Below are 21,262 nucleotides of genomic sequence, written 5' to 3'. Positions count from 1 at the left end.
TAGTTGGCCGTTCACTTATTCAGTTACTCATTAGTTCAATCTATACGGATTTTTTTTATTCTCTAAGGTCCCTGCTCAGTTTCTTCTTGTGAAAAGGATGTAGTAATGGCAGTCAAAAGTTGGCTACGATTAAAAAATCTTAGACTATAGATAGACCTTACGAATCTATATTATTATTGTAAATTTAAGAAATCAGAATCCTCCACATAAGGGTTTTAACTTGCTTTAATTATGATACTGAGTCACTGAGTTGACAATTAAGGGATTCAAAAAGGAACATATTAAGTGAACTTTGTAACTTGTCATAAAGGGATTCGTTAAATTTTTTCACTAAAAAGCAACCCAGAAATGATTTCTCTGTTTAGGCAATTCTAATGCTATATCTGAAATTTGTTTCATTACTTAGTCAGCTGTGTCGTATGAGTCTCTCTACCTCTCTATATATATTTTAAGGAAACTATATATTTACAAATCATGGACAGCGTGCTCGTCTACTTAAGTCTTATGTCCACCGTTTGGATAATATTATTGCGGCCCAAGATGACATTGGATAATGAATCGAGTATAACATATTTGGGCATGGAGGTCAAGAATCCTGTGATGATGTTTCTGCAGGCCAATTTATATATTTTGCCCACAATGTTGGCTTATTGGGTGCCAGCCAAGTTTTATCCCAGGACACGGTTACACTATGAATGGCGTTTCATGTTGATCTATCTGATTGAGTGTCTTTATGAGTTTTACTTAAGCACTGGTCATTTTATACAAAACTTTAAACCTTCCCTTGATGCCAAGGGTGTTACATATGCTGGCATACATGATGTACATATCAAGATCTTGATATTTTTATTCATTCAAGGATTTCTCCTTGTTAAATCTATATCGCTAATGTTTTATATTCTCAAGATCAAGTATTCTTCTTATTATTCTACAAATGTGGCCTGAATACGAAGAAATTCCTGATAAAATGATGGAAATCAGCACATCTCCTGATTTTTGTCCATATGGATGTTTCTACTACATAATTTATACGCCCTCCATCTCCAATTTCTGATGTTAATTAAAGACTTTTCACATCGTATGGTTTGTTTTTATGTTTTTCAAATTTATTACATCTGTATACATATAGAAAATACATACATACATATGCATAAATAGGCAAAATATATACCTTCATATATTAAACAATTACATAATATGTAGTTCATTTAACAGTACCGCCAGTAAATATAATCGTAATCATCGTCATTGTACATACATTTGAATATTAAGGAGGGGTCCATAAAACACATTGATAATTTTTTTGTGCCACAAACTTTCAGTTTAAACGCAACAATTTGTTTTTCTTTCTTTTGTTTAATATAATATTAGAAAATGATAAAGATTCTAAACGAATTTATATTCAAATAGTTTCATTTATACACAGACAACACACAACTTTTGATAAATTTTTATATAGGATAAGTGTTTATTTTTTACTTTGCTTTGCGTGAATAACAAAAATTTCAAATAACAACTTAACTTAAATGTTAGATAATTCATAAACGACCGCATTTCGAAAATGAAAATTGGATTAATCAGTGTGTATTTGTTTTGTTTTGTTTTTAAGAAAAGTGTTTTGTTAATTTTTTTTGGGGTTTTATTTTTTTGTTTTTTGTTTTGGCCGGAATCGCAAGATGTCCAACAAGTTATGAAACTTAAAAAACTTAATTTGTCACTAAAATATATATATAAAACTTAAACAGGTAACACATACATTAATACATATAATATATGTAATTTAATTTTGATTTAATTTTTTCTTTTATTTATTTATTATATTTGTTTGTTTGTTTTATTTGTTGCTAATAATATGTACACATAAATTTATAATTTGTTGGTTTTTTTCATTTCTTTTTTAGGGATATTTGTATACATATATATATATATATATCCTCGCCTTACAAGTTCTTTGACTAGTGGTTTAATATATCGTTTATATATATATATATGATTTAGAATCACACTATATAGAGTAGCGGACTCGTTTAGTTTATAAACTACCTGATTTGAAACCACAACACTTAATTTTTAATTGCAAAAAAACATTACAATTCTAAAAATACATTTAATTCACAATTAGTTGGTTTTGTTTTCCGTCCGTTGTCCGCATTATCCTCATCTCGACATTGTTTTTTGAATGCGTGACCCACCGACTCGATACTTGGCATCATTTTTCTGTAGACATTTATGCTGACTTTTCATTCCATTTAAGTTTTGTTCAAAATAGTTTTTAACTAACTAACTAGTAAAGGTATTTAGCATTTGATTAATGTTTTCCAATTTCTTGTTTTTGATTTGATTTGAATGTGAAAATATAAGTGTGATAGGTTTAGTTTTTAGTTGCAAACGCCAAGCGTTGCGTTTTCTAAATTACCCTGGCACTTAATTTTTTTTTGTTTTTGTTATAAAAAAATATGTTTTTCATTTTATTTTTCCTATTTGTTGCAGCGGACTCCAATTTAGCATAGTATTTGTTTTTGTTTTTGTTTTTTGTTTTGTTTTGTTGAGATTAATCATTTGATGATTATTCACAGAAGTACTGAGGTAGTGTGGTTCCTCCAGAGAGCGAGAGAGCTCTACCAGCGATTACCGATGACCTGCTCCAGCTTGGCCTGGTTGACCACATTGACGACACTGGTCAAGGGATCAGTAACTCCGGGCCCAGGAGGCACTGCGACGACCGTGGATGAGGATGCACCACCGGCAACCACCGCCTGTTGCTGCTTCCTTAGGATATTGGCGGCTGCTGCTGCCAACAATGTGGCCGATGTGGTGCTGGGCATGAAATTAACATTGATATTGATGGGATGCACCACGGGCATGCTGGTGTAAGATTTCTCCAACAGATCCATGCCATTCAGGAAGGGCACCAGCACATTGTAGTCCACATTGAGGGGCACATAGTAATTGCCCTGGCCGTGCAGGGCGAAAATGGGCACCGTGAAGGATGAGTGACGTGGCGGCGGCGGCAGAGGAGCTGTGGTGCTGCTCGGTGTGCTCAACTGGGCGGCACTCAGTTTGGCCAACAGTGGACTGGAATTGGAGTTGCTGTTGTGCAGCTCCGATTTAATATCCTTGATGTCGCTGAAATTGAACGTCGACGGCGAGGGCTTATCCTCGTTGCGTACCAGGACCAGAGGACGTGACGGATTCGTAACCTGACTGGTGTCGCCGTTGTGGCAATCTATGGACAACTCACCATTGGCCGCCGCTTCAGCCAACTTACGCTTCTTGGCCATAATTGGGGCTATTTCTGGCTCAGTGCCATCCTTGGAATGCTCGGACAGGGCTTGCATGTGCGAGTGATCGCTCTGGAGGTGAGCCGTCACTGGACACAGCTCGCTGCTGGTCTCCTCGTCATGGAGCTCGTGCACAAAGCGCTCCTTAATGTGATTTTTGTACTTGTAATTGTTGTTGTGCTCAATCTCGTGCGAGGATTCTGAGTAGTTGCGCATCCGCACCGACAGCAGGCTATCTTGAGTATGATTGTGGGCCAAATGTGGATGCTGCTGCAACAGGGAGTCCCGTGGCGGCGGCGAATGCATGTTCGAGGTGTCCGTATGCAGGATCGGCTCGCGCGATGACTCAAAATCATGCTGACTGCTGTCCGTGTGATGATGCGTGGCCGTCGACGTTATCACCGGCGCTTGATGTGGCTGTTGATGGGCCACCTTGGCGGGTGCGGCAGCGGCCGTGGCGTGGCAGGTGTTGTTGTTGTTGTTGGTGGTGGTGGTGATGGAACTGGCCGTAATGCTACTGCCGGCAGCAGCATTTGGGCCCGTGGAATTTGTGGGTACATTATCAGAAGCGGCGGCGGCAGCGGCGGCTGCAGCATTAGCAACAATTGCCGCACTCCCATTGCCATTGGTCAGACCAGTTGGCTTCTGGCTGCCATCGTGGCTGCCATTTGAGGAGCTACCATTGGCCGCAGCGGCCACAGCAGCAACAGCAGCTGCTTGTTGATTTCTCTGCAGCTGATTGAGATGATTGCGAAAACTCAGATCCTTCACATCGTTATGATCGTTGCTGTGCTCCACATCCGAGGCGGTGCCCAACATATCACGCAAATGGCACAGCGGCGGATGATAGGCCTGGTGTGGACTACCACTGGAGGCGCTCACATTGTCCGGCATATGACAACTGCGTGTTGACTTGTAGCAATCGGCTGGAAAGGACAAAATTTTGAATTAGTAAGGTGTTTTAGGGGTCGGCAAACTGCACAGGCAACTCACTTTTGAAGACCTCATCGATGTGCTCCTGCAGACGGGCCAGCAAACGATAGCAAAAGTCCTGCATGTGACTGTCGCAGAGAAATTTGGCAGCCTCCTTCATGCAGTCCATGTAACCGCTGCGATATTCGCTCTCCTTTTGCAGGCACTCGCTCTGCAGGTGCTTCAGATGTCTGATGGCCATTTCGATGATTTCCGTTTTCTCAATCCGTCCGCGTCCTTTGCGCTGATATTGCGGTGGTATTAAACGTGAAAGATCCGCCAGACAGGAATTCATGCGATCACGGCGACGCTTCTCAATTATGCGATGCGACAGAGGATCTTGCTAAAGTTAAGTAAATATTCGATTAAAGGAAAGTTAATAGGTTAATATTGAGTTTAAAAAATCATGGCAAAAAATTAATTAGGCATTGAAGAAAATACAAAATTTTCTAGTAATTTGTTTTTTGTTATCTTTTTTTTTTTTGTTTTTTATTTGGTTTCCAAATTTATTTTTAATGCTTGTTTTTTTTTTCATTACAATAAAAAAGGGTCAAAAGGCGGTGGCCTTGTATGCGTCTCTGGGGGCGTGAAGTGGGCATGGCATCGACATCAACATCGATCGAACTTCTTCATCATCATTATCATCATCATCATCTTTTGATCCTTTAATCTTGCTTGTGTGGTTGTTGTTGTTCTTGTTTGTTGTGAGTTGTGTGATTGATTGTTCAATTCAATGATTCATTTTGCATTTTGCATTTTGTTTTTGCTCTCTAAAATTGTAATATTTACCCTCGATGTTTTATTACGTCTTCCTGTGGCATATTCAGCATCGTCCTCGCTGTATGCCGTTGCCGATGTTGAAAAATTTAAACTAGATTCTGTGCAATAAGGAAAACTGGAGACAGCTGCTTCGCTATATATTTTTGTTGTTCGTATGCGTGTGTATTGATTCAGATATGCAAAAAGAAGTGGGAAGGAAGGATAAAAAATACACAAATAAGTCCAAATCTTGTTCAAAATAATTTTTACTATAATGTTGTTGTTTTTGGCGGTTGTTTGTTTTTAATTTTTTTTTTTTTTGCCTGTATTGATATTTGATTTCGTTTTTTTTGTTTCGATTTAGTAAATAATGCATTTATTAGGCGCATAACTTAAACTGACTTAAGTGTAATAACTTAGACTAAATTAATCTAGGTGGGTTAGAATTAAGTGTGTAAATATTTTGGTTTTTCGTGTAATTTATTTTTATTTATCGAATTCAAATAATATCAAATGATATAATTAACTTAGAGCTGGAATAGAGTTAGAATAAATAAAGAGAAAAAAAGAGAAGAGTTTGGATTAAACAAAAAAAGTGAAAGAAAGCAGAAAAATCAATCAAATCAATCAATTTGTCGGTGTAGCACAGTGAAACTCTCAGTCTGTTATCTCTTCTGTCTTATTTCTCTCTGTCTCTGTCTCTGAGGGACTCTCTCTTTCTCTCTGATGTTCATCTAATTGTAAGAGGATCGTTGTTTTGTAGTTGATAGTATTAAGATTAATACAAGTATCTTAGTTTATACAGCATATTTATAGATAGTTACACCAGGAATATCGGCTAGCAGTTTCCAGATCAAACACTGAGACACTCGCGGAGAATAAAGTAGGCACGAGACGTCAATCGAAATGTATTTCTTACTGTTAAGTGTTGATCAAAAGGACTTTTGGGTGGGAGTATCGAGGGCTAAAACCTAAATGCTACCAAAAAAAAAAGGATTCCTAGGGACAAAATTTCTAAAACCAAAAACTATTCAAAGGAATGAATATGTTAAATATAGTATCCTAGTAGATTACAGATAATCATCTTTGATATCAAATAATGGCCTCTATAACCCATCAATTTAAGCCATTTATTTATGTATATATAAACTGTTACCAGGCGTCCACAAATTGAACGTGAAAACCAAAAAACAACAACAAAGTTGTATCTACCAATTCAATTCAAGCAAAACAAACGCTTTAGGCCATAATAATAAAATATAATACTAACACTAATACCAAAATACGCGAAACACAGAAAACGCTAGAAGAGATGGAAGAAGGCCACGCCACTTTCTGGCAGCGATTTGGACCTGGGCCTGGTACCTACTACTGGGGGCGTGATAAGCGACAAATGAAGACGACAACAACGACAACGACGACGACGACATGCAAACATTGGGCAAATATTTATTCATCCATATAGTATACAATCTATATATATATATATATGTACGTATATAGTATACATATATGAGATACTAGTGCGCACCAGACCATGGCGCTTGGAACTTGTTTATCACCCCAGGGGACAACGTCAGCCCCAGCAGCCTCCCTCATTCTGGCTCTTTTTAAGCTGGTTTTCATCTAAATACGAAAAATGTGATCAAAGTGGCTGGAATTTCTAACGAAAATTATCCGAATATATGTAAACTAACATAGAAAGTATTTGGAAACATTTTTTAGGAGGCATTTTCGATGCCCCTAGAATTCTCATTTGGCCTTATTTTTTGTTTTTTTACCCGTGGCCAGGGCGTGTTATCTATCAATTTACATCATTAAGATGTTTAATCTTTGTACTGAGCGTCAGCCAAAAGAATCACTCACTTGATTCATGCTATATGAAAGTGGGCACGTTGACGCCACGCCCCAAAATCTGGCAAGCATTCTGAAAGTAATTGGCATTGCATTTGGCTTGGCGCCTTGTAAAAAAAGAAAAAAAAACAAACATGCACTTTGTTTACGATACCCAATTGTGGGTTGTCGCACTATTAAGTAATTGCTCTATATAAAATTCTATATATACGAATCTGAGAAAGATGCATCAGGTAGTGTGGTTCAGGTAACTAGCCAACCGACGACGACAATGACGACAATTTCGACGCCAATTTCTTGCACGTTTGTTTCTTTGTTGTTCTTGCCTTTTTTTTTTTTGAAGTGAAGGTTATCAAGAATTGATAGTAATCTCTTTATAGTATCGTAGTAGAGTAGTTTAATCTATAATTTGCACACGCTACGCCTTTAGTTTTTTTGTTGTTATCGTTGATGATGATATCGTACATTAACCTAAAAATAACATACATATTCATTGATGCATACATATGTATATATATTTGTTATTCAATTTATCATAGCTAACATTTCCTGTTTTTAATTGGTCATAGATAAGATACTATTATAAATATTGATGTTCTAAAATACACGTGATTCTTTATGTACTTTAGATGTTTAATCAATATACCACTTACAGCCAGTTGTGGTCAGTTTTAATCTAATCTATTTCTATAGATCTGGGAATTTCCCAAATAAAATGAAACCTCATGCGATTGCAAACAATTTATGACCACTCGACAGATGTCATTTGAATTAGTTTGAATGTTTCCTCAAGGTATACATATGTATATCGACTATTTCAACAAAAATTTCAACAATTTGCGTCAAAAGAAATTGTTTAAATTTTAATTAATAATATATTTTTCTGCTATTCATATGACAAACACTTGAGGAAGACTTTTAAATACTTTTATTTACACTTATAATAATGAAATTCTAGTCAAATAGATAAACAAGGAAGAGTCTTAGTTGTTTGCTTTTCAAATTAGTTTAAATCATTTTTAAGTAATTCTATTTTGACTTTATATTTTCCTCTTATATTAAAGTTCATATTTGTCTCTTCTAGCAGACAGTTTTTTTTGGTTTTGACTCATTTTAAGTAAATAATTCAAATGATTCATTGAAAAATCTGACACACAGACACAAACACGCACACCTATGCAAATACCTTGTCTATATAGTAAATATATACAAATACGCTTAGATTTTAATGCGGACACGATTTCCTTCTATAAATTTTTGTATTATTTCTGTTTACACCCAAAAAAAAATATAAACGACAAACAAATCATTTACATTAGTCAAGCTTTATTCAATGCCAAGCAACATTTCCGTTCGTTACACAAAATCTGTGTCAAATCTATGGGTATTTGAGTGTTCGGTTCGTTTGTGGTGTGTGGAGGGGGAAATAGGCATTTGAAAAATTTCCATATTTCCACACTTGATATGACATTAAGCAATAGAGTATATAGTATTTTTTGTGTCACCAAAAAAGAAAAAAAAAAACACATTGTGAAATAAACAAAATGGATAAATAAACAAAAACAAGCTTGAAACGATGACGCAGTTAAAGTGCGGGATAAATAATATCATAAATTAACAAATGTGGGCAGGTTCTCTAGAACCAGTCAGCTGATAATGATCAGCCGATGGGACCCGCCTCCCCTCTTTCACCCTCAAATGACCTTGATGTAGGCAGATATATGCAATTCAAGTCGATAAGATAAATGTCATATAACAAACACACACAACGACCTAATTAACTAGCCATTTACACTAGAATTTGCAACAAGTTGCAGGCGGGTAACCTTACGAGTTGATCACGTGAGAAACTGAAAAACCCAAAAAACCGGTTCATTGTCTTAAATAGAAACTACTGGTTGAATGGGCACGTGATATAAAAGTCCAAAATGTCACTAGATGAACGCTGACTTTGCTAATACCCTCTAAAATGCTTCCAATTGCCAGTTATATCTCTTCCTCTTTATGCGAATACCAAACAATGGCGAACAAAGTGCAAAGATCGAGCTGGAATTGTGCTGCATGGGCGAATATAAACACTGCAAATACATACATACATAGGTTCCTATGAATTTTTGCCAATGAAACGTGTGCACGTGTCGTACGAAACGCTTGGCAACCAATTCCAAAGCAAAAAGCCCCCCAGCAAAATCAGACGAAGTCAACTCAATATGTATACATACGTAAAACCATTTTGGCTGTGTGAGCAAAAATAATTCAATATCCAACAACTCACACAGATACACACACACACACAGAGAGAGAGAAACCCACAAAACATCAGCAAAGAAAGAGGCAATTGAAAATTTTTTCCTTAGTGCTCATACACCATGAAATAGTCAATGTATAAATAAAAATAAAATAGCAAAAATGCATTATTTTATTTTTGATGACAGAGTAATACGATACAATTTGTGGGACATTAGTCTATAAATTAAATAAATGAATCAAATTCTACATAAAAGACAACTAAGAGTATATATGAAGCGCTATCTGAAACTATTTGAACTACTAACTACTTGAACTATCTAATTCAAATCATTTCTACTTGCAAATGTTTAGCATAAAACCAAAAATATTCATCATACGCCACGTTGTTCCACAGGTTTTCTTTTTATTTTCGGCTTATGTCTTCTTGAGATCATTCCAATCTCTGGGTGATTGATTTTCTAGACATTCTTTGGCAATTAGAAAAATGAAACCCAAATATATAATAACTGGGTCAAAAGATATAAAAAATCCATCTATTTAAATCATTTAGCAGCAGCAGCAGCAGCAATCAAATGCAATAAGCACTAAAATACTATGAATGCGACTGCTGACTCACATTGCCTGTGTAGTATGAGAGAGAGTGAGAGAGAAAGATAGACCCGGGAGACCAAAAAACGCACATTGAATGCATTAATCATGGCAAAGCAACAAAAAACAACAGAAATACTAGCACACACACTCGTACACACACACACACAAGTATCCACTTAAATGTATAGAAAATTGTGTAAATTTCTCAATATTTGCGGCACGTTTATCCCCTTTACAAGGGGGAGGAGTGGGAAGAGGAGGACCTGGGGTCAAAAGCTGCATGGAAATGCTTTGGACGCGGATCTGTCTACGTGCCCGCCACGGAAATGCCAATGGACGACCGTTGGCGATGGCGATGGCGATAAGATGACGACAACACGACCAAATGAAACGAAATGAAATGAAATGTTTTGGTTTGATTTAGCTATAGATTGAATATGAATTTCCAAACCAGATCACACACTTTATATCTACTATATGGTTATATTTATAGAGAGAAAGAGAGAGAGAGATATGTTTTGTTTTTTGTATCTTGTTGTTTACTCTGACGTGTTGTCTTGCTGAACATTTGTGAATTAATTAAGCCTACACGATGCCAATAGAAAACATTGAATCATGTAACACAAACGTAGACCAGCAAACAAACACACTTTCTTAGAGTTCTCTTAGAGTTCACTTGCACACACTTTAATTAATCGGAATAGTTCACTGGGTCGTAAATAAGATCCCGAAATCGAAAACAACGAGAGACAGCGGCATAAATAATAACAATTTCGAAAGGGAGGTATTTACCATTGCAAAGAGGGTGTGGCAAGGGGGGGTTTAGCGGCTGTCTCATCGTGCAACAAACCCGAGATCTTATAGGACGCTTGGCAACACACAAAGAATAATCAAATATATATGCATTTACATCCACATTTATAATAGGGGCTGGCTGGCTGTGCGTCACGCCCGTTTTTGTTTTTATCGCGTGTTTATGCTTATCTCTTCACTTTTATGGTTGATTTGTTTGTAGTTGACTTTCTGCTGGAAATTTATAAACATTTCAAATTGTAGACGCGGCAACAGACGCGTGTGTTTACTTCTCGAGTACCAATTCTCTCACAAGGTGCGATAGCGACCCGGGTCAGTCGGGAAAGGAAAAAAACCTTTTTCATATCTAACTATAACCTCAACCTTATGACTAACATAAGGAAAATCCATAAAATTGTAACCAACATGTCGTATGAATCAGTTGAAATGAGGGAATGTTGTTAATCATATGGTTTATGTAGGTCGTTTTTTGTTTTTTATGATATTTTTTCAAGTCAATTGAACTCAATTACATATGGCTAGACACGATAAACATGTGACTTGTTGATGAGAAAATGGAATTTTTCGTTCAAAATTCCTTTTAATGTGAAATATTTGTTGATTTGATGGAAAATTCATTCCTAGGAGTTCCAACAGGCCCCCAAAAGTAGTCCCCCCAGTCAATCCCCAGGCAGTTTAGCAGTGGACAAAAATAGATGAATAATATTTAATCAACAACAAAAACTTGTTGACCTTCAAAAGGACACACCAAGCGCAAACACACACACACACACACACACACACACTACTATACACAGACACGTGTGCACCAGCCAATCACCAAAAAGAGTCGAGTAGGGTGAAAGGGTAGACAACTATTTATAGCCCACACTTTTTGGCCGTTGACATTTGAGCAAAAGCAAAAAAAAAAAAGAAAACAAGGAATCAAGCTTTCCATGAGCTTCAACTATAAATTATTTATAAACCAAAAAAAAAAGAAATATAAAGAATTCGTTTTATTTCACGTTCAAAATGAAATTCAAGTTCAAAAATACAAACTGAAAGAACGTCACGTTTAATGCGAGTCGTGTGTTTTTCGTTCTTTCTGTTTTCTTTTTTTCTTCCCATCAGTATTTTGTTTGTATAAATAAATACAGAAAAAACAAGAAGAAGGCAAACACTTACTCGACTGGGAGATACCTTTGAATTCCTGTTAAATCCTATTACCTAAGATGCCAGATCAAAATACCTAAAACTCCTTAATTAACTCGTTGTCAATGCCAACAAAGAGTCTTAGGCAAATTCCAACTAAAACTATGTAAAAATAAACAATATACCTTTTTGATTTTCGTGTGCTGAGTATAACAAACTTAAAACAACAATTTTTTGATTCTAAAAATAAGGTCAAAAACCAGTGAGAAAAAAAAAAAAGATTGAATCTGCCCACGTTTTGAATATATTTTGCACACTTTTTTCTAGCTCAAAAGCTAAATATAAATCAGACGACGACGACGACGACGATCCATCCACACCCAAATCCTTCTGCACACACACTTACGGCAAAAATATCATAAATAAAAAGAAAAAAATACACACACACACACCACAAATAAAACTTAAGATAACAACTTAAAAAAAAATTAATAACTTACACTTAACTTAAAAACGCGCACAGGTGAAAGTGAGTGTGTAGTATTTTCTTTTGGTTTAATTTTGTTGGTTTTTCTTGTTTTTGTAGTTGTTGTTTTTTTATACCTACCTCTCATACTTAACCGGATGTGCGGCATGTCCATTTGCCTCGCTCCAATAAGGCTCCATAATTGGATGTCGGCGGCTGCTGCTATTGCTGCTAGGTAAAATTTTTCCTGCTAACCTAGACTGAGTTATGGAATAATCCTCCTTCTCCTGCTGCTGCTGCTCCAGCTGCTCCGGCTCCTGCTGCTGCTGCTGGTGCTGCGGCTGCTGCGTCAACGTGGCTTGCAGTTGTGGTGGAATGGTGGAAGTGTTTTGTTTTTTCCTTGTTTGGCCAAGTTAAATGCCGGCGCACGAACGAACAAACGAGTGGGCACGTGGGGAAGCGGTGGGGGGACGAAATTTATGACAGAGCAAACAGGTTGTTCGGCAATTGACGGCGAAAAAATTCGGCGAATTGGTTGGTTGGTTGGTGGGTTGTGTTACACAAGCTAACTAAAAGGTGGGTTTTTTTTGTTGTTTTTTGGTTGTTTTTTTTTACACTTTATCACACACACACACTTGTTTACACTTTGTGGTGGGGCAATATCCAATATTCTTTAAACTGCACTCTATGTTGATTTTTTACAAGTAGCATAACATTTTTCGTCGTATTTTTAGCATGAGAACACAATGGAAAGTGTGGAATTATCTAGACTGAGACACACACACACAACTGAAGTGCCTTATCAGTAGGGCTTTCGTTTCTCTTACTTTTCGTGTGTGTGTGCGTGTGCGGGTGAGATAACGATAAGTAAAGAGACGACAACGACGACGACGACAACAGGCTAAACTGATAAGGTCTTTCTTTTATTTCTTATTTTCTTTTTGTTTTAATAATTTATAAGTATGTTTATTTATACATATGAATGTGTGTATATTTTTTCAGTTGTTGTAACTCGTTTAGCCAAGCCCCGCCCGTTTCTGTGTTGTCCCACGCTATTTTATTTATTTTTTTTTGTTTTCTTGAAAACCTTGAAATTTCTTTGCACTCACGCACGAATGTCGTTACTGTGTGCGTGCACTCCTCCCTCACTCTCTCGCTCACGACCGACGAAACGAGTGTCAAAAAAACGTGATTGGAACTTTTGTTTTAGTCACTCGGCTCTTTGGGTTTTTTTTGTTTCTTTACACGTTTAACACGTTTTGCACTTTTTTTCTACATATAAATATATATTTGTTTTATTAATAACATTCACACACACACAAAACAGCTTCCTTTCGTTTCAGTGGAATTTTACCAGCATTTACCAGCAACAGCGCCGCCCATGCGTGCATATATACATATACATATATATAAAATGGTATATGTGTGTGTGTGGGTGCGTGTTTCACTACAAAAGCACTTTTTTCTATATGTATGCGTGTGTATACAAAATATTTTGTTGTAGTTGCTAGCTGCTGCTGCTACTGTTGCTTTTTATTTTTCTTTTTTTTATTTTTCTTGTTAAACAAAAGCACTTTTTTTTTGCACTGTCACCGCACTCTCGCTTGCCGTCCGTGTCGTCTCAGAGACAGAATTGAAATGAATGAAAAATAACACGGCGAATGACACGAGACCCCAAAACATGGTGGAGCTAGCTTCACAGTGGCATAAAATGCTATAATATCGCCACAAAATTCAACAGTGCAGTAAATCAAAAATGATTTTATTGAATTTCATAAAAAATTTCACATTTTTTAAGTATGATTTTTAATTAATTATAGAAATAACCTTGTAAATCTATTTCGAATTCTTGCTATAACCTGACATATAATACAGAATTTAATAACTTAACATTTTTACTAGTTAAAATATTGACGCCTCAGTGTGCTGATAAAGAGAGCGAGAGAGAGCATGCCGCTATGTATGCCCAAGAGCGGGGTAGAGAGAGACTTTTCTACGTATGCGAGAGTTCAAATTGGCTTCCCATTCATATCTGTGTGTGTGTGTATATATGTGCGAACTTCGTGCGCAGCGAACGTGATTGCCACAGTGAAGCAAAACATCAATTTTATTAAAGTGTATAAATAAAAACATCTTTATAATAAAAACACTTAAAAAGTTATTGGAACATAAAATAAATAATAAAAAACTATTGAAAGAAACATAAAAATTAGTTGAATCGTATTTTTAACATCTAATACTAGAGTTTGTTTAACAATGACATTACTTGGAGACCAGGGTGCATAGTTGATTATGTACTTACATACATACTAAGTCATGTATGTATGTTTGTATGTCTATCTATTTAACATAGACTTACACAACAACAAATCACAATAACATTTTGTTATTATTATTTTGAAGCAATGATCTATCCAAAGAAAATAAAACCATTTTCTACAATTTAGAGTTGTAGATATGCGGCTCGTGTGACTTTATGTATGTATGTATGAGTGTGTATATCTAACTTTCCATATGTTCTGCAGACATAAATACAACAAAAAGTGTCTCCCGCACACAAACACACCCACACGAACGCACAGGCACACTCGTGATAGAGATTACCGTTACAGCTCAAGGCAAAGAGAAACAAAAGCACGAAAAACGAGAGCATCACTCAGTCATAAAAAAGCAAACCAACAACACGTGAACGTGACAAATTCCACAACGACAACTTATGGTCCCCACATTCCTTGCGCCGAGTCTTAAACATTTAAACAATTTATGAAACACAAAAAAGGTTTGGCAGGTGATCGTGGCAGAAAAATAAAAACATTGCATTACATTTGATTGGGCGGCGGCCATTGCGTCGCAGAGGCTCAGACTCACCCACCAGGCGGCTGCTTGGCAACAACAATCAGCTCAATATACATAGACACACACACACACACACACATATACAGGGGCACAGAAGCAAAACACACACATGCTTATACAATAGCAGACATTTTGTTTTTATTACAGCTCACAGCTCGGCGTTGTCTCTCGTTTAATAATCGAAATAATAATCATACGCTGTGTTGTCCCCGTCATAGACACGAGCAGTTTTTTTTTTGTGGTTTTGCTATCTCTTTTTCACATTTTGAAAGTGGCAAACAAAACAAAAATATATATACATATGTATAAAAAAAAAACCAAATTCATGGCGCATGACGTAATTTCTCACGCGAGGCGAGCATGTCAGCCGCACAGTCACACACACAGACACAATTTGCACTCATACAAGCAAACCTTTTGAGTTTGTTGTTGGTCACGTGTTGTACAAATGTTTCTCTTTGTTTATTTTAAAGTTGCTTTTCAGTTGAATGATGCAGTTGTTGTTGCTGTTTCCAGCATTTTAATTAAATTGAAATGCCAGCAAGCTATTTTTAGATACTTTGCCCCACAAAAGGTCACCGTCATATTGCATAAGTCACGGCGACGTGTTAAATTTTGTTGGTTTGAGGGGATGAGAGAGGAGGGGATGGGGGACAGTGGGCAACTTGCATAAGTTTTGAGCTGATCTCACTGTGTGAACTGGTTAATTGAGCGTCACGTGCAGCCTCTGTGGAATATCACATGTCGTATGCAAAGCAATTTCCGTCGTTACACATACGCCCTGTATGCGGCACGTGCAAAGTCATAAAAAAAATAATATTTACTTCAAAAGGTTTCATGTTACTCATTCTTATCTTACGTGGCATTCTAACACACACACACACACACATACGCTAACATTTGTTTTATTTATTTATTTTGTTGTTTTTTTTTTGTTGTTTTTTTTTTTGTTATACCATTTTTTTTGTTATACCATTTTTTATTTATTTTTTTTCGTTTTTGTGCTTTGCTTATTACGGTCACGTGTTACTAATCGGAATGCATTACGTGGGCTTGTGAATTTCCATGGAAATGCAAGTGCACTTCAAACACACACACACACATAGAGCGAGAGGCAACAAGTTTCCATATGTGAAAACAGGCCCCAAAATGGAATGACAATCAACACATCTATACATATACATACATATGTATATATGTACATATGTAGCTAAAGCTAAATATGCATAGGTGTACCTACAAACATATCGAAGGAGGGCAACACTGAACATTGGAGCTGAGGCTTATCAATCAGCCCACAGCTTTGGCTTTGTGCATGACGCCTGATTTTAGAAATTGCGTAGATCTCTTAGCACAATTTAGAGATATTCATAGACATGAGTAGGTACTTACTTGGTTGAAGAGTATTTAATATTAGACAATTGTCAATAGCAATTTAAAATTAATCAAAGTGCTGGGCAGGCAAATTCCATTAGATTTTCCAGTATTAACAACGAAAATTTCTAAATAACACGCATGAGTTGAATTTATCACGCAAAAGCCAGTTTCTACCAATTATTTAACTTTCTTTATACTTAATATTAATAGATCATTAATATTCAAGTACGTATTGAGTTAAAATCCTATAAACTTATAGACTAGAACCCACTGTTCTATGAAAACGCAGCAGACGTTTATGATAATGGCAAATAATCGTGCTGCTAAGTGAATATAAGATAAATAAGTATATGTATATATAGAATTGACACCTTTAATTAGAATACGCAAATGACATTGATCGAAATACTAAAAAAAAAAACCCAGAAACTTGCAAGCCAGAAGAGGGCGGGACTTCCAAAAGTCAAGAAGTAAACCTAGACAAAGGAAAAATAAAATGGGTGTGCACTAGATCAACTAGATCTCCATATATTTATTTAGCAACTCATTAAAAATTCATGTCATAGTCAACTTAAGTGACGATCTAGACATACTCTGTAGAATAATGGAAAATCCTACAACTTCAAACATAATTTATCAAGTTAGATCTTTGTTGAATCTATAATATGTAAATTCAGTTATATAAATGTTTCTTAAATTAATTCATTTGCTTATTATACCCTTTTGTTTAATGATTATAGGGTATTTACTATAGTAAAATGACAAAAGCATAAGTTGGGCATTACAAAGCGATATATACTACATATACTAAAATGTATACATACATTTGTATATATGTATGTATGTATGAATTCCTCAGGCTTTTTCATCATAAAAACCTGAACAACAAAAAAAAAATGTCATGAAATTGCAAATTATTCTTATCACTGAATACAATTTCAATTTCAAAGTCGAGGTAAGGCCCAAAAAAAAAAAAAAAAGAAGCAGAAGCAAATAATCGTTGATAAAGCACAAAATAGAATTAGCTCATAGAAAACAAACTTCAATAAAGACAAAACACAAGTGGAACGAGTCAGATTCTAAGTACATAGTATAATAAATTTTAAACAAAAATTGCCCATGTTGGTTGTAGTTGTTGTTGCTATTGTTATGTAGATTAGAAATCTCACGAAATGTTTATAAAAAAAAAAAAAAAAACAACAGAAAAATACTTACCAATAAATCCTCATGCCATATAATACCAGTTCGTTTAAGGGATGGGGGATACCGACACGTGCGGCCTCAGCTGGACAAATAAATATTAAGAGTGAAATAAAATCTCGTTGAAGTTTCTACACTCTTTCACAAAAAGTTTTATATTCACAATAAGGAACTTTCAAGTAGAGATTCATTGAAGTAGATAATGAAGACAGAAAAGACAATAAGCAGCAATTTATCAACTCTATGACTTATCAGAAAAGTTATTCTACATATAATTCTATAATATAATATTATCCATTTATTGCATATGCTTTAAAAAACTTTTTGAAAAGTTTAATTGGAATTTAAAACGTAAACTAATCAAATTTGTAAAGCATCTCCAAGAACTAAAATGAGTAGAGGTAATAATATAATTATAGGCAATTTATAAATTGATATATTTTTTGTTTAAGAGTATTAGAATAGGAGAATTATAGGTATTGGTAAAACTAGATTTTGTGCATTAATTTAGATATATATATTTAAAAGTACATACATCTATATATAATTGTGTATCTGGCAAATGAAATGATATATGTATTTACAAAGTGAATTGCAATTTAAATAGTTAAAAGCTTAATAATAATAATTATACTTAAACTACGCAAAACTATTGTTGCAGTTCGTATACTCTAGATAAATCTGTTAAAAATGTTGACAATTGTTAACACAAACCTAACGAATTGTATAACATAGTTCAATCTGAACGTTGTCATAACCAAATTGGCTTATAAATATATCTTTCACATTGAATATTCATTGTAACTACAAGGTAAAATGTATTGTAAGTGAAAATTTTATATAAGGGTTATGTCCTTGTGGTTATCCTTCTCCATTCCTTGATTGTCTGCAAGGGTAAACTAAATTTTGAAATATGGAATTATTGTGGGTATTAACTAGGCATGATTAATTTACTTTACCCATTAGCCTTCAATTGAATTGGTTTATAGGGGTTTTTTTCAGTTTGTTTGGCTGGTTTCAAGTTCTATTTTTGTTTTTTTTTCTCCCCACTCATTGTTAGTTATGTAAAAGTTACAAGTTGGTTACACGTTTTGCATTTAAATTCTAGTCTTGCTGCTGCTGCTGGCTGTTGATAAATCAGACGAACTGGGTTTTGAATTTCCTATTCAGACCCTCGGGGCTTGAGATTCCGGCGACAAGGTGACGCCGACAACTAGCACCCTGGACTTTGCAATTCATTTTGTTGTACGAGATTTGTATTTTTTTTTGTTTTTTTTTGTGTGTGTGGAGGAAGTTGTGTTAATTGTATGCACACACAATTTTGCGGCTTATAATAGTATGCAAATGTATAATAATGGCATTTACATGTGACTTTGGTTGATAGATTAAGTATGTATGAAATGTAACTAGGTTTAGCTGATGCCAACAATGTAGGTGGGGCCACAAATTCTGGATGGAAGGAAATTGTATTCAATCCCAATGTCGCCAGGCAGTCTGGCTGATGTAAACGATGGCGATGGCGATGGCACTAAGTCTGTTACACATACGCCCTGTTGCACATTGCCAACGTTAAGCCAAGAACAAAGAAACGATGCCTCGTAATGGTGGTAAACGCTGTGTTACGTGCAACCTCACACCGATACATACATACATGTGTATTGTGTCTCTTACATACAGTATAAATGTCAAGTGCCAAATGCAAGATATTGGTTGACGCATTTCCTTCTTCTTCTAATGCTACGTAATTGAAAAGAAAAAACAAAAACGAATAATCAACAGACAATAAAAACAGGTATAACCGACTAGTCATGGCCTAGTAATGAAAGTATACTAACATTTATAATATTTTCAATTAAGAACCATTTAAAGTCACATATTTTGAGATATCTATGAATCGAAAGAATTTTTTAGGGATTGCAGCATTTTAGCAAAAGTTACGAAGGTTTATTATCATTAGAATTGTAATTTTGAAACAAATTCAAAGGGTTCATATATAGTACTATATATTCTAACTAACATAATATCTTAAGAAGCAAGTAAGGGCTTGGCTAATTGTAAGATTTAGATTGGACTTCATTTTATTAATGCCTTTTGTTAGAAATTGTTGTTATAAATTCATAGAAAAAAAGCTAAATAGAGCTTCTACTTTAAATAAATTACTAAAAACAAACTTAGCAAAATTTCATTTTAAGTCGAATTAATTCCTAAGCAAAAAATTAAAATTCAACGCTCAAGTGGGGACATTTGCCCTCCCCTGCCCATACCTGGCTAAGTTCTTAATATCCTTATCTTAATTGAGTGGCAATCTAATGTATTCTTAAGGTGATGTATTCAAAAGTTTCTATGGAAATGTTGATCCTTATTTCCTCTATTATCATTTTATCACTTTTCATACTTTTTAATTGCAAAACATAAGTTTAATAAACGAGAATTATACATTTTTAAAATAATTTAACGAGTGTATGTATTAGAACTTTTGCTATGTTCCACGTTATTTAGTTGTGTCTAATTATTTATCTAGTCACTTTTGAAACCATTGATCCATTGTAGGATCTAGGTGTAGGGGTCAAAAATCTGTCATTTTAGGGAAAGAAATTGATCTTAAATGTCGAAATTTCAGAAGTTTAGAAGATAAATATAGTTTTTGGAGAGGAAATTTTCATAATTTTGAGAATCCAACATTGTTAAACTTAAAAAAATGTTCTTTTCTTTCAACTCACGAGTTTATAGTTTTGTTGTGCATTTAAAATTGATGTTTTCTTTTTAGAACTCTAATAGCTTTACAGAATTTCAAGGGCAACGACTAGCAACTATAAAATTATTAGAATTACTTTCGTCACTAGTCCGCTGACATCCATTGAGATAAATTGTGTTAAACGTGCTTGGGTCACCCAGCGTTTTGTGTCTGTGTTGGTAAGCGTGTCTATCCATGGAACCTGCAGATGACAGCAACAACAGCAATAAATGTCAGAAAAATGCAACAAAAAAAAATTACAATTTTTACACAAGCAAAATAAGAAAAAATAGTATATATAAAAATGGGAAAAAAACAACAAAACAAAAACATGCTCACCTCTGCGGCTGACCGCTGTCAACAAACATATGTGATGGGAAAGTTAATAACGAGCGGCGTAGTTAGACAAATATAATAGATACATAGATATAAAAAGTTACATTCCAGGAGCAGGCTAATGTGCAACACGTGTGCCCACCTGTGTGGTTAATTAAGAAACAAAAACAAAAACAAAACTAAACCAAACAGCAAAAACAACGAAACACATTAGAGCTTACCACTTTTATTGCTTCATTCGTGTAGTTGTTGTTGTTGTTGTTGGTGTTGTAATATTTGTTGTAGTTTTTGCAACTATTACCGGTCAAGTGTGAAAATTACAATTCGCAACAAATTAATTAGTAAGCAATGCACAACTGATTGATCACGTTTTTATGAGTGCCTTTTTTTTCACGGAAATTGCATTATATTAATACAGGAGGGGGCTATTGACTATGAGTGATCGTCATAGAAACGTGCATTCTAGAAATATTTGCTTCATTAGTAAATGCCATTGGAAATTCTAATTATTTAAGGAATGGTGTTAGCAGTAAATATTTTATATATATTACGCATTTTGAGTTGTTTTGAAATTCAAAATGCGCGCCAATTGGGTGTCAGTGTTGATCAGTTTACCTTGTTAAATATAACAGTTATACAGTT

At 35.2% G+C, this 21,262-nt stretch overlaps 1 protein-coding gene and 1 long non-coding RNA gene across 2 annotated transcripts; both read right to left on the bottom strand.

Moving 5' to 3' along the window:
• Positions 1–1,448: 1,448 nt before the first annotated feature.
• LOC6647331 (transcription factor cwo) lies at positions 1,449–13,041 on the bottom strand. Its single transcript, XM_002069454.4, has 4 exons — positions 12,259–13,041; positions 5,043–5,166; positions 4,275–4,596; positions 1,449–4,207 (listed from the first exon to the last, which is right to left on the bottom strand). Exons 1-4 carry the CDS (start codon positions 12,315–12,317, stop codon positions 2,619–2,621), a joined length of 2,094 nt encoding a protein of 697 aa, XP_002069490.2. The 5' UTR covers positions 12,318–13,041; the 3' UTR covers positions 1,449–2,618.
• A 5,175-nt stretch (positions 13,042–18,216) lies between these two features.
• Positions 18,217–20,682, bottom strand: LOC124459788. The gene is made up of 4 exons (XR_006953801.1): positions 20,624–20,682; positions 20,382–20,486; positions 18,510–19,287; positions 18,217–18,449 (listed from the first exon to the last, which is right to left on the bottom strand). It is a non-coding gene; the product is annotated as an uncharacterized LOC124459788 (long non-coding RNA).
• Between the last annotated feature and the right edge of the window lie 580 nt (positions 20,683–21,262).

The sequence above is a fragment of the Drosophila willistoni genome, chromosome 3R (assembly GCF_018902025.1).
Source record: "Drosophila willistoni isolate 14030-0811.24 chromosome 3R, UCI_dwil_1.1, whole genome shotgun sequence".
NCBI lineage: Eukaryota > Metazoa > Arthropoda > Insecta > Diptera > Drosophilidae > Drosophila > Drosophila willistoni.
This window is presented reverse-complemented; position numbering and strand designations above follow the sequence as displayed.